The sequence below is a fragment of the Callionymus lyra genome, chromosome 4, assembly GCF_982586985.1.
Source record: "Callionymus lyra chromosome 4, fCalLyr1.hap1.1, whole genome shotgun sequence".
Taxonomy (NCBI): domain Eukaryota; kingdom Metazoa; phylum Chordata; class Actinopteri; order Syngnathiformes; family Callionymidae; genus Callionymus; species Callionymus lyra.
Window position 1 is genome coordinate 35,312,453 of NC_141821.1, and position 16,991 is coordinate 35,329,443.

At 36.8% G+C, this 16,991-nt stretch overlaps 1 protein-coding gene across 10 annotated transcripts in view; it reads right to left on the reverse strand.

The window, feature by feature from the left end:
* Positions 1-16,991, reverse strand: part of mark2b (MAP/microtubule affinity-regulating kinase 2b) — a 39,846-nt gene that overhangs the window by 9,445 nt on the left and 13,410 nt on the right. For 6 of the 10 annotated variants that reach the window (XM_087790014.1, XM_087790011.1, XM_087790010.1 and 3 more), the window contains exons 2-16: positions 13,969-14,139; positions 9,432-9,485; positions 8,322-8,370; positions 8,178-8,243; positions 7,895-7,965; positions 7,675-7,731; positions 6,437-6,673; positions 5,331-5,450; positions 3,900-4,002; positions 3,721-3,833; positions 3,148-3,222; positions 2,922-2,979; positions 2,212-2,363; positions 1,988-2,076; positions 701-844 (exon numbers count right to left, since the gene is read on the reverse strand). In XM_087790014.1, coding sequence (XP_087646140.1) covers positions 701-844; positions 1,988-2,076; positions 2,212-2,363; positions 2,922-2,979; positions 3,148-3,222; positions 3,721-3,833; positions 3,900-4,002; positions 5,331-5,450; positions 6,437-6,673; positions 7,675-7,731; positions 7,895-7,965; positions 8,178-8,243; positions 8,322-8,370; positions 9,432-9,485; positions 13,969-14,139 — 1,559 coding nt within the window. The remainder of the gene's footprint in view (positions 1-700; positions 845-1,987; positions 2,077-2,211; positions 2,364-2,921; positions 2,980-3,147; positions 3,223-3,720; positions 3,834-3,899; positions 4,003-5,330; positions 5,451-6,436; positions 6,674-7,674; positions 7,732-7,894; positions 7,966-8,177; positions 8,244-8,321; positions 8,371-9,431; positions 9,486-13,968; positions 14,140-16,991) is intronic. The other 4 variants (XM_087790007.1, XM_087790012.1, XM_087790016.1 and 1 more) reach the window with 4 other exon arrangements.

Genomic DNA, 16,991 nt, shown 5'->3' on the forward strand with positions numbered 1-16,991 from the left:
CAAAACAACAGACCGTTTAATTACTGGAGAGCATTCTTTTATTTTGATATAATGACTACCGGTGGATCAGTGTTGTCTACAAATTATAACTGAAATGTGTTTTATTTTGAAAAAAGAGAAATATCCCCCCCCCCCAAAGTTATATTTAATGCGACTCTTATTACTATTAGATTACATTAGATAAACTTTATTGATCGCTTTGGAGATCTTTTTCGGGAAATTGTTTTACATGGTATTATGGGGTACTCAAAAATTAATTAAAGCAGTGAAAACATTTAAAACACAAAGTCTTTATGGACCATCTTGTGGCAGAGAAACCAGCCCAAGGCTCCTGTTTATTCAGCATTATGTTGAGGTGTATTTTTGGAAACTAAACTTTTTTTTTTTATCTGTATGTCGGGAAAAACAATGCAGACATCAAACCAGGTTTGGTGACTGCAGTCTTAAAACACAAGAAGGAAAATGTATACTTACGCAAGATTGTGGAGGAAAGTTAAATTAAACTAGAAGTGGATAATAAAGGTTGTATCCTTGAATGTTTCATTAAACAGTTGTTATTGCTATTCTCTTTATGTAGGGAGTTAAGTGGTTCGTTCGACTCCAGTACAATATTTCCACCTCTGGATCTGCCACTGATGGGTAAGTGTGTACAAATACTAATTATTTTGTGTATGCTGTACGAGAGTGAGTTATGACTTGCCTTTTTGCAGGTGCATGCAGGTCAGAGGGACATGGATGGTTGGAGGAGGAGTGGGACTTTTTGTGGTGGGGACGCGAGGAGGAGGTGGATGAGAGGACGGCAGCAGCTGAGGCAGTGGAGGCGCGGGAGCCCGGAGTGTTAAGGCTGGGGGGAGGAGGAACAAAGGAGCACCCCACCCAAAAACAAACAAACACACACACACACACAACAGACAAACATTCAATACGGACACACAAACACAGCGGGCAGGGGTACATGTTGGTGGGGGTCGGGGTGAAGGGGGGTGAGGTGGAGCATGGTTAGAAGCAGCATTTATTACAAAATACAATGGGAGGAGTAGGAGGGGATAATGAAAGAAAGAGAAGGAGAAAGTGGAGGATTTAAAGATAAGAATCAAAGAAAAAAATGTGTATGTTTATTTTAATGTATTTGTATTTTAATGTATTTTAATGTATTTTAATGTATTTTAATGTATTTGTCCTTTTAGTAATACTGACATGAAATGTGTGCGATTTGTACAAAGAGTAATCCTGTGTATGAAAGAAAAATAGTGGAAGACATAAAAAAGGTTAAAGGAAGGACCAAAGTAGGGATAAGTCAGGGAGGGAGGTAAACACAACACACAAAATGGCTGAAACATCAAAGCATGAATGACCCAACTCTGATAACCAGTCGGCCATCAGAGAAGCCCACTGACATTAGCAAAGCTGCTAATGGTCACCTCTCCGTCTCCATGGAGATGCATAGCATGTGCCAATTTTGAGTAGAATGTAATATCTGGCAACATGGCAGAGCTGGTGTGTGTGGGAGGAGACGAGGAGGTGATCAGAGACACGCACCAGTAATGAAGCCATGATCGACTGCACAAGCCCGATGTTGCCGATGATGATTATGAAGATAAAACAGCGTTTGTTTTTGGCGTTAGAACTATTGGCAAAAGGATCTTGGTTAATTAAAAAAACAGAAGTTTAATGGCAAGAGGGTAAAGCTTGTTAACTGCAGTTAAAATTCCACTCCTCTTCCAGGACTGGACAATTGCATGGACAAATGCAATTGTGTTGCTTCCACAAGAGCTTCAGCAAATACTTTTAGATGTTTATTCTAGTTTAGTCTGTAGATAAAATAATATTGTGAAGATTTGAAAAACATGAGCATCTACAGCCTGTAAGAAGCCACTAAAACTATGCTTATCGCTGTTGGTTTGATCACTCCCCGCATGGAAACACCTCAGATACTGAGCAAGGTGTAACCTCCGCTTTCATTCAGAATATATTTTTGTTTTTTCACCTGTCCTTGCCATTCTGGATCCCCTGCGTTGCTCTCTCTGTCTGAGGAGAGTTCCGACTACGACCTGTGCCAGTGGACAGAATGCTGTTCTGAGGGACAGAATAAGAAAAAAGCAAAATATTGAGATATCACAGGTGCAAAACTTTGTAAACAATTGATTCAAAACTTCACGAGTCAATATTATTAAAATAATTAATTTGAGAGCAAAGGGGGCGTGGTCTTACTGTGGAGGGGGTGGCACTCTTCTTGCGGTCAGTGGACGCCAGTGGACTAGCCGGTACCTTGTTGGTGGAGGTGCCTGATGAAGACTTCCTTCCAGAATCCTCGGCTGTGCTTCGGTTGTCTGTCTGCCCGGACCTCTTTGAATGAGAGGAACCTGGAGAAGAAAATATCTTTTAAACTAACCAAGATCATTATCCTCCTCTCAAAAATCCTTCTATAATGGACCCTTAGGGGAGTGTATTGGCAAGAACCTGGAGATAAAATACAAGAAGATCTAGCGAATGGACCCGATTTCACCTGGTCCAACCCCGCTCCCAAGTTCAATCACACCCACCTGATACCTCTGAGAGGCATTTACAATTATACAGGAGCCGATAAATGAATCTGCCTCAAATTATTAAATAGTCATTTTGTGTTACTGGTTAAATAAAGCTAGTAACCGCTCAGTTCCATGTGTGTGACATCAGCATCTTGACTCCGCTAAATCTATATTTTTTGACATTGATCAACAACAAATAATAATAAAACATAAATGAAACGTATAGTTTACCTACTAACAAACTTTAAATCGTGTTAATCGTGGATCGGATTATGATCAGTGTCACTCAGTGTAACGATTTCTGTCACTAACACCAACTATATTTTTTAAGCATTCAGTGTATTAAAAATAAGTTTAAAACCATGATCATCATTTTCAAAACTTAAGCCGCACCTTGTTCAGTAGATCTGCGGTTCAGTGGCTTCTGGTTAGATGACACACTGCGCTGAACCTGGAAGACCATGAACATGAGTCAGCAAAGACACACAAGACACACTGAGAACACGATTCTGTCAATGGGGGGCTGATAAAAAAAATAAATTGGGGATCCTTGAGAATAAGTATGTTAATAGATTTGTCTTGTTTAAAGGCTTCTTTGTTATGAATAAGGTGAGTGTACCTTATTAGGCGGGGAGGATGCATTTATGTTGCTTACATCACTTCCTGGCCTGGGTTTGATGCCACTTTCTTCCAGCTGAACAAAGTAGAAAACAAAAGATGAGGGTGTGACATTGAATGGAAAATAAGTAAAAATTAAAAAGTAAAATTAAATCAAATAAACAAGCATGCACTTTTAATAGAAAAAAAGTACTATTTTACAGACAAAATAAAGTGACAGAATGAAAACGAGAAAATGAGGGATAAGAGATTAAAAAAAAGTTGCTTCCTTTTTTTTTTTAAAGAAGCAAACCTTTTTGCAGTCTACAGTAGTTGTGTGCACCTCTAGCTGAAAGCTTTGTGTTACTAGGAAACAAATACTGCCATACAGCCTACTAAATTATTATTTTAGCAATATTTAAACTTTGAATAAGTGATGATAAAACATTTTGCTGACCTGGCAAAAGACGGATAAATACCCAAGCAGAATATTTCCCTTTAAATTTGCCATTCAATGTTGCATCACTTTTTCTTATCTACTGTCCACTGACCGTCACTGTGCCCAATGTTGTTGGTGGTGACCGTTTTTTATTACCTCAGAATTCCTATAGTCCAGCAGCAGGTATGTGGCCATCACATCATTGTACTTCTGGTTCACCAGCGAGTCCTGAATCTCTTCCTGAGAGAAGCCCATCTGCAGCATGACGTCTGCAAACACACCCATAGGTTAAAATTAGAGCCCACTTAATAAATGACCGACGTTCCTGGACCCACCTGTCCTTCGAGGGTCTTTATAATCTGGCTGTGGTTCGATGTAAGGTTTTAGCTCCTCCTCTTCATGACCCACATTCATCCAGCGATCCCTCATGATCTGCTGCTGGAACAAACACCAGGGACAGAACATGTCAAGGATGATCAAGCACTGTCATCCATTATGATAATAGTTAATAAATGTTGATCACAGAAACAGTGAGTGCAACTGGACTCCTACAGCTTAAGGCATTTTAAATTCAAGAATTTCTAAACCAATATTGGAGGCAAAAAACCCCACAACAATTAAATGGGGTTAGGGAGATTTTTACCCAAACATGAAGTATATCAGTGCCATCAGAATATTAAACATTTATAATGTTAAAACCATTTTAATGTTCTTTAACCCATGTATTATCTCAGGTTTAAGGAGACAAATGGAAAACGGAAATACCAATCATCTGGTGCAGCTCCATTCTGAGGCTTTGTGTTTGGCTATTTGAATGAAGGACTCCAATGCCTTGACTCCTATTGAGCAGATTTTGAAAAATAAATGTTGCCTGGTTCTACTTTCAGCCAATTGGCATTGAATTTACATCCTTCCATGTGGCCTCTGTCCTAAGTTGCTACATGGGGTGTGTTGAAGTAGAACCTCAACATGTATTGTGAATGTGCAGCAATCTGTAAATAATTTAGTAAAATAAATAAATAAATATTAATTATCATATGTTCCATTTAGACAATGTATTTATTACATATACAATTATTTTTAAATGAATTTAATACCTTCAACTGGTTTAAAGAATAAGAGAAATGTGCTTTTTTTTATCGTGTTTATCTTTATTTTCTAAACCAATTTACAGGTGACACATCTAGGAAAGGGAATTACTTAGCCAGAAAGGGCTCTAAATTGTTCGGGTTCTGCCTTAAATGACCTTTTTCAACTAATCCAACTTAAAATAAACAAAACTTTTACCTGACAATTAAACAATTAGCTTAATACAAAACAAGCTAATGCTTTTAATGAAGTCAAATGTCAAGAACATTAATCACATGTACTGAAATTCAACCGACACTTGAGCCACAAACTACAACTTTGATGTTAAGTCAGTTGTATATCTAAACATGTTCTAAAGCACAGTAAGATCTAATTTGATCTGGTATTTAAAACACAAACACATAATTATGGCTGTGGTTGTCCTGGAGATGGTTTGTATTTGAGATGAGAAATGTAATTCCTTTTAGATTTTTGGACGCTCAACTGTAAAGTTCTTTGTGAGAGTATGTGTTTACGTGTGTGTGTGTGATTATCTAGGAAATTGTTTGAATGTATGCATGAGTCTGCAGAGAAAAGGGTTTCAGCTTTCTCAGAGGGAAAGTAACTCTTTGTGCTTTTTAATCTAGAATAAGTAGTTGTGAGAAGGTGTTGAGGGGAGGAAGATTGTTTGAGTGTACCTCCAAGCTGCCTCTCTTTGAGGGGTTCAGGATGAGGAACTTCTTGAGCAGATTCTCGCAGTCAGTCGACATGTAGAAGGGAATCCTGTATTTACCTCGCAGCACACGCTCCCTGAGCTCCTTCAGAAACACAAAATCATGTGCATTAGCTTCATGAAAAGTAGCATTTGGTTGAATGACAACAATTTCAATAGTTTGGTTTATTTTTAATTGTTTGTTTGAATAATAATTAAATGAAATATATGTTCAAAATATCAGATTGTCCTAATCATTTTAATTATCAGCAGTTAAAATAAATAAAACCAACAGGATCTTAAATGAATCATTAACTTCCTGTAACATAATGCTTGAGGAGTTTTGTCAAATGTTGGGAACTAAAATAAGCAGGTTAAGGTGGTTCAGGCATTAAAATGGTTCAGCCCTTTCTGAGGATTCCTGCCAAGTTGGTACAACAAGCTGACCAAGGAAGAGATCGAGAGGCAATGTTAATAATCCTGGCAACAACAATCCCATTTAAGTTTTAGAAGGAAAATAAGTAAAAAATATATATATATACTGTATGTCCACACCTAAACATAGGAGAATTAAAATTAACCCTTAAAAAAGATTTTGCTTCCAGTCACTCCCAAAAACTACAAACATGTGATTAAGATTGAGAAGGTCACAAGAGCCGGAATCTAATTCTCAGCCAGGGGAGTCTAACTGGTCCCTGCGGTATGTCTGACAGAGGGGATTGGCCCTGCAACAAGAACACTTCCTCTGCAGAGTATCAGGTTGACCTAGATGGCTCTGTGTCAAAAAAGCAGTTTATTTGTTTGCCTTGCTTAATCAAAATAGTCCGTCCTCATGCTTAAGTGTTCAAAGAGTGTTTGAAAATATTTCAATATTCTAGATCATGCTTCTCAAACTCAACTGGCTATTGCGAGAATAATTTCTTTAGTAAACATATGCTAGCATAAATGATAACATTTTATTTCATTATCTTTAAAAATGGAGTTCCTTACTCTGCCTGCAATCATAAAAACTTGCATAATATAAATTATATAAATTGAGGGCCACAGAATATCATGTCATGTAGACGCAAAGTACAACTTAGTCGCACACACCTTGAGGTTCTGTCCGTCAAAGGGCAGCGAGCCGCTGACCAGTGTGTAGAGTATCACACCAAGACTCCACACGTCCACCTCAGGTCCGTCATACTTCTTCCCCTGAAAGAGTTCTGGAGCTGCATACGGTGGAGAACCGCAGAAAGTGTCCAGCTTGTTCCCCAGAGTAAACTCATTGCTGAAGCCAAAGTCTGCAATCTTAATGTTCATGTCTGCATCCAGAAGAAGATTTTCCGCCTGTAAATGCAAAGAGAAGTGAGTAGACAATATTTGAACTTTGTTAAGTTTAAGTAAAAACCACAGGAGCAGAAATGATGTTCATTTAAAAAGAACAATTCACTTTCTAAGTAACTTCGATTATTTGCTGAGTAATGCTGCAAATGGTGGATAATGTGAACTGCCACAGTGCTTCTGTGTGTGTTCTCAGGCAAGGTGGCGGTAGTTGCCTGGTAACAACAAGTGAGCTTTCCTTTTTCACTCGCTTCAAATGCTCCCCGACTCAAACATGAGTGCAACACAATACAGAATCAAACTGTTGGCTTCAGCGAAAAAACCCTGCACATGTAAATGTATTATTTATAAAATAAATAATCAAATTATTCAAAAATTCTAAAGTTTGGGGCATTTGAGGAATACATTTAAAATCGCAAAGCAATATCATTATAAATGAAGAGGTTTTTTGACCACCAACAATTGCCTGTATAATGTGATTGTCATGAGCAAAAGACTTAGGAATGTGGCTGCATCACATGGCCAAGTTATTTTGGTACAGCAGCATCTGCAGCATCCTCAAAATCCTCTCCGGCTAACTCCAACACCAAGATTAAGAAGGTTCGGACACATTTTTTTATTGTGATTATGATGCCCATGATCCTTTAATCCAGCCAGATGTTAATTCTCAATTATATTAGTTATTTTGTCAAAACATTCCGTTTCATTGGCTTTTGTTATGATTTGTTTGCTCATGTAAAAAATATGACCAGCTGTTTGAAGATAAATCAAAGTGTTATATTAAAATTGAGATTAATTATGATAATGTCTGACACAGAGGTCGACCTGCCCAGTGACACAATAAGCGGATTTAAACATTCATCTAAAATTCTCTATTTGACATGAATTTAAGCTCATTTTTAGAAGACCTTTAAAATATAAAGGAACAGCAATGTCCTTTAGGGGAAGGATAAATGAAGAACTCTGGGGGCAGAAAGATGTCCGTGTGTGTCCATGGACTTTCTCACCTTGAGGTCTCGGTGTACTATACATTTCTGATGGCAGTACTGCACCGCTGACACAATCTAGAGCAGAGGAGATGGTAGAGAAAATTATTCATTTTTTGATTATTTAACACACACAAAACTTTTTATTTATTTATAATTTTTAAATCAACGTAGTACAATCATGACTAAGTCAGATAGTGAAGTCTTTTATTGTTGATTCTACTGAGCATTCAACCCGCACCTGTCTGAATTTGGCACGAGCTTCCTTCTCCTTCATCCGACCGTGAGCCACAAGGTAGTCAAAAACCTCACCTGAGAGGAAAACAGCAAGTTAAACAGAGCTCCAGCACAACAAAATAATTTTCACTGTCTGTATTCATTTATATGAATACATATTATTTATTTTCTTTTTCAAATAACATTGCTGTCCGCTGTCTACTTTGATTTTTATAGATATAAATAAAGTGCAAGGAGGCATAAGGATTTGATTAATAACATGTTTCAGACGACTGCAGGACACTCACCTCCACTGGCATACTCCATTACCAGGTACAAAGTCTTCTCCGTCTCTATTACCTCAAACAATTTGACTGTATAGAGACAAGGAAGAGGACATGAGAAAAGAAACACAAATGTCAACCTCTACTTTAAGTACGCGTGCAGCTCACCTATGTTAGGGTGGTTCAGCATCTTCATGATCCTCACTTCACGAAAGAGCTAAAATACATAATTGCAGTGTTAAAACATAAAATGTAAAAGGTAACAAGTGGGCAGAGGTACCACTTAATATCCTCATTTATCTTCTGCAGTACATCTGTTTTGCGGATCTTATTTTTTGCACATCGTAATGCATATTTAAATATAGTACATTATATCAAGCTTCAGTCAGGAATGACATAAAAACAATTGATTTATGTAACGGTAGAACAACTTCAATATAACCCCAGAAACCCAATACCTGAATGTGATCTCCAGAGAGATTTATAAAGTGTATTCATCTATCAATCTATCCGTCTAGAACTCGTGGGTGGCACGAATTACTGCAGCCACCTTACTCATGGTGCCTCCAAAATAGTGATGCACCCATGATGCCCTTTTACACACTAAAAATTGTATTTAATTTCTAAGTTTTCCATGTTGCTATCTAAGTGATCGATTCAGTTGTCGTGGTTGGCTGGGTGGCAAAGCATTGTGGGATAGTTCAGGTTATCATCACTGAGGAGAAGGAGTTGCGGGTTTGAATGAGTGTAGGCTGCGAGTGATCATAAAGTTCAGATTAATATCATTCCCTGATCAACATAAAGTGACCACATCTGAACGCTCAGATACATACTGAAGTATTTTTCATTCATTTAAATGTTGGGATTATGCATCTGACAAAAAATGTGCCTTTTAAGGCTCTTCCAGTCAAAAAGGTTCCCGACCCCTGCACTAAAAGCTCAAATATTAGTAGGATGCAGGTCACTGTTGAGCATTCGACCTAAGCGACACAAAGTTTAAGAGTTAGAAGAGTTAGTATAGTTTTATGTTGAAATGGCATCACAGTTTTTCGTCATTGACGTGTGTGCATGCCTGGAGACCCCACCCTGTCAGATCAGAGGAAGTAATTGTAGCCCGCTTCCTGTAATTAAAACTCTCCCTGAAAGCTGGACCACTTCAGAAAGATAGAGAGAGAGGGGGAGGAAGGAGAGAGGATAGGAGAGACAAGTGGGGGAGGGAGACTCAAGAGAAGACTCGAAAGTTGTGTGTCGTATGAAAATAGAGACGGAGAGACTCACCTTCTGCAAACTGGACGAGTTGAGCTGAGTTTTATCGATGATCTTCACAGCCACCTACAAGTAAACGGACCATTGTGTTTATTTATGTTTGAACACTCACACAAGCACAGAATCTACTCAGTTGTTTAAAAGAACATAGATCCCTCGAAATATTCAAGCCACACATAGCTTTTCCAATTTACAAAAAATACCTGTTTGAATTAGTGCATGATCATGTTTGTGATAAACGTTTCTGCAAAGACTTTTAATATTGTTGCTTTCTAAAGGTAATGCAACGGTAAGTCACAATGGTTCTCAAATCAAATTATGGATACTAGGATTCCATTATTAGGAAAAAAGATAAGCATGAAAAAAAAAAAATTAAATGAAATTACATGAGATAGGGGTACGGATGTATATCGGAGCAATCATAGAATGAATGGTTACATTTAATTTCAGTCACATGGAGAGTTATCATAGTGTCAGGCACAGAGTTGTCACTCATTAACAGAGCCGTCACACCTCCCCCTTGCAGGTCTAAACCTGACGCTTGCCTACTGCAGATCTAGTGTTCCTCTTGAAACGGTTTGTGAACATTGTTACATCATCACCCCATCATGATCTAATCTTGAGCACCAGATGTACAGCCTGTGATCAGACGGGACCAGCTGAGCGACACAGCTTGAGACCAGTACATCAATATTAACTGCTATTAGATAGGCTTTTTTTCAGACAAGTTAATTAAGTTAACACTTTAAGTCAACCTTTTAATGGGGAAAAAAAGAGTTTCGACATTTACCACCAAGATTTGTGTCGTTTAATGACTTGACAGATTTGTTGAGTATTTGAATTTTCAAATGATGCATATCAGTAAATACAAGACTATTTGGCTTCAATTATTCTGTGGATTTTCAAACAAAAGCAACCTTTAGAGGCTTTATTTAATAACATTACAACATATTAGTTTACTCATATACAGAAGATATGTTCAATAATAGTGAGACTTCAATGAGAGGATTTTCTAGTACAAAAAACCCCCCAAAGGGAACGATGGTGCCGATAGTCGTCTTCATCTTTGTCCACAAGACACACTTAAAAACATCTGAATACCTCCATACTCCTCGTCTGTAACGCCCATCTTGTATTGAAGCATCGACATGTTCATAGAAAAACGTACCTATACTGTACCTGTACTATAAGGCATTACATTTTCTAAAAGAAAAAACGTATTTATGTAGGGAAGTATATCAGTACCATCAGAATATTGAATGGTTGAATTAAATATTTCAAATATTGAAAGGTTGAATTTGTTAGATTTTAATCTCAATTATTTAATATTTTTCAATTCGTAGCCTTTTAAATTCAACATTACAAAATTTGAACCCTTTTAAATTCAACATTACAAAATGTTGAAGCCTTTTAAATTCAATATGAAAAAAATGATATATAGCATAACAGTGCCACCAGACAAAACCAAACAAGTACAGAGTTACTTGATCATACTAGCATGTATAAACGATCAGGTGATGACATTAAAGCGCTGCTGCATCAGTTTAGATATTTTAATGACAAAGTGTAAACTTTGTTTTAACATCTGGAGTCTAAACACCCTAAGCTACATCTCGAGATCATTCAGTAGATTCTGATGTTAAAGGGTTTAGGCAGGTACGATGTTTTACTCCGATTGTCAGATCCTTCTCTATAAGACTGTTGAAGCTCTGCCCACAACGTCTGTTTAGCTCAGTCAGCGAATGTGTCGTTGCGTTTGTCTTTCGGTGTCGCGGTTCGAAACCTGCTCTAGAACTTTTGTGAAAATGCAATTTCTTCTAAATGAATCCCAATATATTTTCCTCTTTGAGATGAGAAAAAAAACCAAATGAAAACATCAATTTAGAACAGTTTATAATCGTTCACTTTAAACTCTCCGACATGGATCACATTCTTGTAAAGGAGTTCAGACGAGCTCCAGTGTAAATGCTTATATTTTGCATACATTAACACAAATACTTTATTAACAGAGACGATCAGAGGCTTGTTTGTAACATTGAGAGGAGAAGTTTAACAAAAATAAAACTGAAAAATCACCTTCAAACCTGTCGGTAAGTTCAAATGTTTTCATAATCTTTTCATCCTTGGTACATATGGACGTTGACGTGTATAATTGCGCAAGCACGCTCTCATGCTACATGAGGCTCCGGGGTTCTAACATGCGACTTCGATGTCAACTGATCGTTTACACATGCAAGTATGATCAAGTACTCGTTTGGTTTTGTCTGGTGGCACTGTAATGCTGAATTTAAAAGGATTATAATTTTTTTTTATACTGAATTTAAAAGACTACCAATTAAAAAATATTTAATAATTGAAATTAAAATAAAACAAATTCAACCTTTCGATATTTGAAATATTAAATTCAACAATTCAATATTCTAATGGTACTGATATACTTCCATAGTAGTGCATTAATGCCTGGGCTAAGGTGTCAGTCTCAATTTGGTCCGAGCATTCACAAAGGCCGGAATCATCCTTTAACTGTCAGGTAACAGTACTGACACTGACTCAGATAATGACAAGAGGGATCATTCTGGAGGCTGAAATCACCCAAATAGAACGAGAAATGAACTGAAAAAATGTGTGTATTGTGTTGTATTTTACACGTTATAACTGAAAGACTTTAAGAGTCATTTTGAGCACGTCAGTGTTTGGCGGAATCAGACGGTGTTTTTTTAAGTGCTAAAATAAGGTTAAACGTTATTGTGAACTCGTTTTAAAGGAATGCGTCTCCCTGACTTATCTGGCTTTTTTGTTTTGCTAAATGCACATTATAATCAATCCGGTGAGCTTTATATATTTAGAAAAAAGTTGAAAATAAGCATTCAAATAGCGCCTTATAGTGCAGAAAATACAGTAGTCCAGATTTGTTTATCTTATTTGTATCGGTAGCTCACAGTCTCTCAGCTCCTGCTTGAAGTTTTCCCTCATTGAAACACATGGCAGGTAAGTAAGAAAGTAAAGGTTATTTTTATTGTAGACCAGGGACTTTAACAAACAAAAACAATATACAGCTAAAATACATGCTTTAAAAGGCCAATAAACATAAGACAAACACAAGTCCCATAAAGTAAGGGAAAAGCCTTCATAAATAAGAATGTCTTAAGATGTTTCTTGAAGGAGTCAGTAGACTCTATCAAACGCAGAGGGAGAGGAAGATCATTCCAAAGCTTCACCATGAATAGCCCTGAAATTAAGAACCAGAATTTTAAAGCAGATCCTGAAAGAAGAGTTTTAAGGATCAGGGAAATGCGAGTTCTTCTACTAGAGCGGGTCAGAAAGCTCACTGCAGAGTTTTGTATTAACAGCAGGCGAGACAGCTCCTTCTTGTTTAGACATGAAAATAAACTGTTACAATAGTCTAAACGAGGGGACACAAACGCATGGATTATAAACTCCAGATGGGGTTGTGACATAATTTACCTAAATTTAGAAAATGTTCTCAGTTGAAGGAAACAGTTTCTGGTCAGTTTTCTGCAGTGTTGTATTAGGGACATGTCTTTATCAAATACAACACCCAGGTTTCTCAGGCTCAGTTTGACAGACTGACCTAAGTCACCCAAGTACTGACTCAACCCTAGAACCTTATCATCAGGCGCAAAACCCGGGATTTCAGTTTTGTCCACATTTAGCTGCAAAGTGTTTTCACTCAGCCATTGTTTGATTTCTAGCAAACAATTGACTGAGCTGTTCAGCCTCTTGGGCTCAGTTGGATCAAATGAGCAGTAAAGCTGGATGTTATCAGCAAAGATTTGGTAAGAAACATCACAAAATCTCTGAATGATTTCCAGGGGAATCAAGTACAGCAAAAATAATAATGGACCCAAAACAGAACCTTGAGGGACTCCACTAAACAGATCCGCTGATTCAGACCTTATTTGATTGGCAGATACACTGAAACTGCGTCCAGAAAGTTATGAGTAGAATCACTGTAACACAGACCCCGACAGTCCCACTTCATCCCTCAGTCTTTTCAGCAGGATCTGGTGATCGACTGTGTCAAAAAAACTTCAAGTGTCGGTGTGCAGGTAAAATTACGCTGGCCTGGGAACTTTCGCTAAAAGCATTCTTAAAATACAAAATTGTAAAAAAAAAATTGGAACAATTTATAGAAAATAATTCTAACTCTAAATTGACATTAGGGAGAGTAGAAAATAAGTGAAATTTAAATTTTGTGTGAACCATCACTTTAAGTACTCGTCATCACCACCAGATTTGACAATCTGGCACAAAGTAACTTCAACCGCCATAATTAATGCAGTATACATTTGTGTTAGAAAGTCCAGACAGTGTTTTGTGATGATGGTCGTCTTTGCAAAATATTTGTTAATACAAATCCTATTTACTCTTGTTTTTTTAAGGCGTATTTTCTAGTTAAGAGCAGTTGCATGCTCGTTTACATAAGGTTTTCTTTTCCAACAGAATGAGAATCCAGTGACTAAAAATAAGTCAAAGAAAAAGGGCAGATTATAGAGTTCAATTTAATCCTCTGTGCGTGTGTGTGTACCTCTTTTCCAGTGAGGACGTGTCGTGCCAGCTTCACTTTGGCAAAGTTTCCTTTACCAATGGTTTTCAGTAACCGATAGTTACCGATGTGCGGCTGCTCGTCTGATGTGGTCGTGGCGACCGAGTTCCGGCATCGCGACATGCTGGAGCGACCGGATGATGACTTGGAGTCCTGCAAAGAAGAAAAGACATGGTGGTGAGTCCAGAAAAAAAAGACAAAGCTAAAGACATAACGAAAATAAATGTATTGAAACCGTCTCGAACCCATTAAGAACCTCCCCTTTTTGCAGAACAGCAACAAATCATTATTAGTATATAAAATGTACATAATACGATTCATTTAACGCAGTTAAATTAATACAAAAATAGAATCAGTTTGTAAACTCAGTATTTATCATGTTGAGACAATTTCAGAAAAAATCTAATACAATTGAATAAAACCAATAAAAAAAAAGCAATTAATGACGAATTCAAGCATTAGAGGCAGGGTCATATGTTTAGATGTAAACTGCGTACTGGTCTGACTGGACTTTCCTATATCTGCCTTCATTACTCAGAGAATTACATTTGTGTCCCAATTTTACTATGAGCTACTTCTTCATACTGAACACAGAGTTTAAAATCCCTCAAGTTTAGAGAGAGAATGTTGGAAAAAAGGAGAAAGAATGTCATCAACTTTCCTTTAAAAAAAAAAAAAAATCTTTTAATAGAATTTCAAAAGACTGGATGCATCCACATTTTTAGAGACCCTTGCAAAAATACAAACAAAACTGTGTCAATTTGATGCAGAATGTTTACTTTGTGTTAAACATACATTTAACAAGCCAAAACAATGTCATCGACAGAAGGAAGGCTCTGCTTTGTTTGTCTTACCCATCTCCAAACCCAGGTATTTTTAACCATGCTGGGATGTTTTTGGTTTATTTGGCATATGCCTTCAATGAATATTGAGTCACATATTAAACATGTTTTAAACTTGCCCATCATTTTCTAGGATAAAAAATAATTTTATCATCTATTCTTATTCTCAATGATTTCCTTTTTCATCCAATCAATGTTACAGATAATTTTAAGAAACATGTTTTTTTTTCTCAGACTTTCAGTACATGTTTGTCCTTTTAAGTTAATCTCATTTCTAAAAGGCAATTTTAAACATAATGCACATATGGCTTGTCATATGAATATATGAGAAGTGAGTTGTTCTTAAAATTAAGAAACCATTCTGATTTCTGCCTTCCATTTCAATTGTAAAATACATTTAAATGATATACCAATGCTGCAGACTACCGAGTCAGGAACACCTTGTAGCGTGTCATTTACATTAGGACAGATTAAGAACCAAAGCAAAGCAATCTTCTGATTGCATTTCAGCAGCTGCTTCATCCACAGAAGAGCGGGATAAAGGACAAGCTATTTATATAATCATTTTATTTAGCATTTCAATTGAAAAACACAGCATCCACTATTTAAGCTTTCAACACTTCATCCCATTTGCTTATTTAAAAATAAAATATGGAAAACATAATTTCTAAACATTTAATTTTTTCATGAAACTGACTTGGATGATTTGTAAAATATGAATTAACTTAAAAATGACATTGCCAAGAACCTGGCATTGAAACAAGTTACTGACACAAAAAAAGGAAAAATAATTTCCCCTACTGTGATTCTTGGTGTGAATTAGTATGCTAATGATTAACCAAAAAAGTAAACCACTAAACTCTAAAGCATATTTAGCTAAGGAGATATAGTCCAGAAAGATAACTGTTCTCTCAGTCATGTTCCTATCCCAGAATCCTAAACTAGCTCTCCACTTTCATGTCTGACTATTTTTGTCGTCTGATTCTTCCTTCATTTTTGGGCAGCTGCCGGTTAAGCTGGACCCTCCCCCAACACACATGCAGTAACAAATATAGTTGCAGGACAATAGCTAGCATGAGGAGTTTGTTCACAGGTCTATTGGGGTGAGTCGATTAATAACAATGGACATTTAGTCAAACAAATGGTCTGTTGTTCATCTTGTTTGATTGGGAGGCATCTGAGAGTTGGTCATTGAATAAATATCATGTCACGTAGAGTATTCTGAAGAAAAAAAGTATTAACTTGACTTTGAGCTTTTGTTGTAAAAAGTACCATTCTTGAACGACAGTTTTCACAACATCCTTTAACTGAAACTTTTACACCTGCTTTGACGATGATTAACTCTAAACCCTGATCAAATACAGGCATAGTGCTGTACTTTGTAAACAATCGCACAATGTACAATTTTAATCCAATTCGCTTTAACTTAGTAGTGAGATAATTAACCAATCCTGTGCCTTCTTTGTCATAGGATCAGCACATTGAGTAGCATGCTCTGTTGTGCATGTGCACCAGTTATGAATGAATGTTATTTCTGAAAAGCAATTTAAGGTCAGAAAACGCTGCTTCATTTGTTTAATTACCTGGATGCACTTTATTTTATCACTCTTTTCTATCTGAACAATACTATTAATATCAGCACTGTGACAGGATGCAAATTAAAAAGAAACAAACCATGTTTTAGATGTGTTGCCCAAGATCACAGAGAGGGGTAAATTTAATATGTAACAATGTAAAATAAAATAGCCAAAATGTCTTGATCTTGTGATTCTCATTTTTCAGGGCAACAATTGTTAAAGTTTTTTTGTTGTGCTCTTTAGTATTTTTTAGTTCATCTTTCTGACGTGTAGATTTGTATTGCAGCCAGTGCATATATAATATGATACAGTAGTCCCACAGCACAACTAAAGGAAGATTTAATAAATTAATAAATGAAAGATTACAGGAAAAGTGTTGAATTAAGGTTGGAACGTGTGTTGAAATAGATTATAATGGGTTAAATTAAGAAAATAACGATTCACCTTTGCTTGGGGAATACGATAATTCGTTAACTGGTCCAGAAAAGGGCAGAGACAGTGCAGGATTTAGATCCAACCAGTCGAGCACATATAGTTGAACCAATCAATTAATTGTCAGTCAGGTGTTGCTTGTTCAATCCGACAC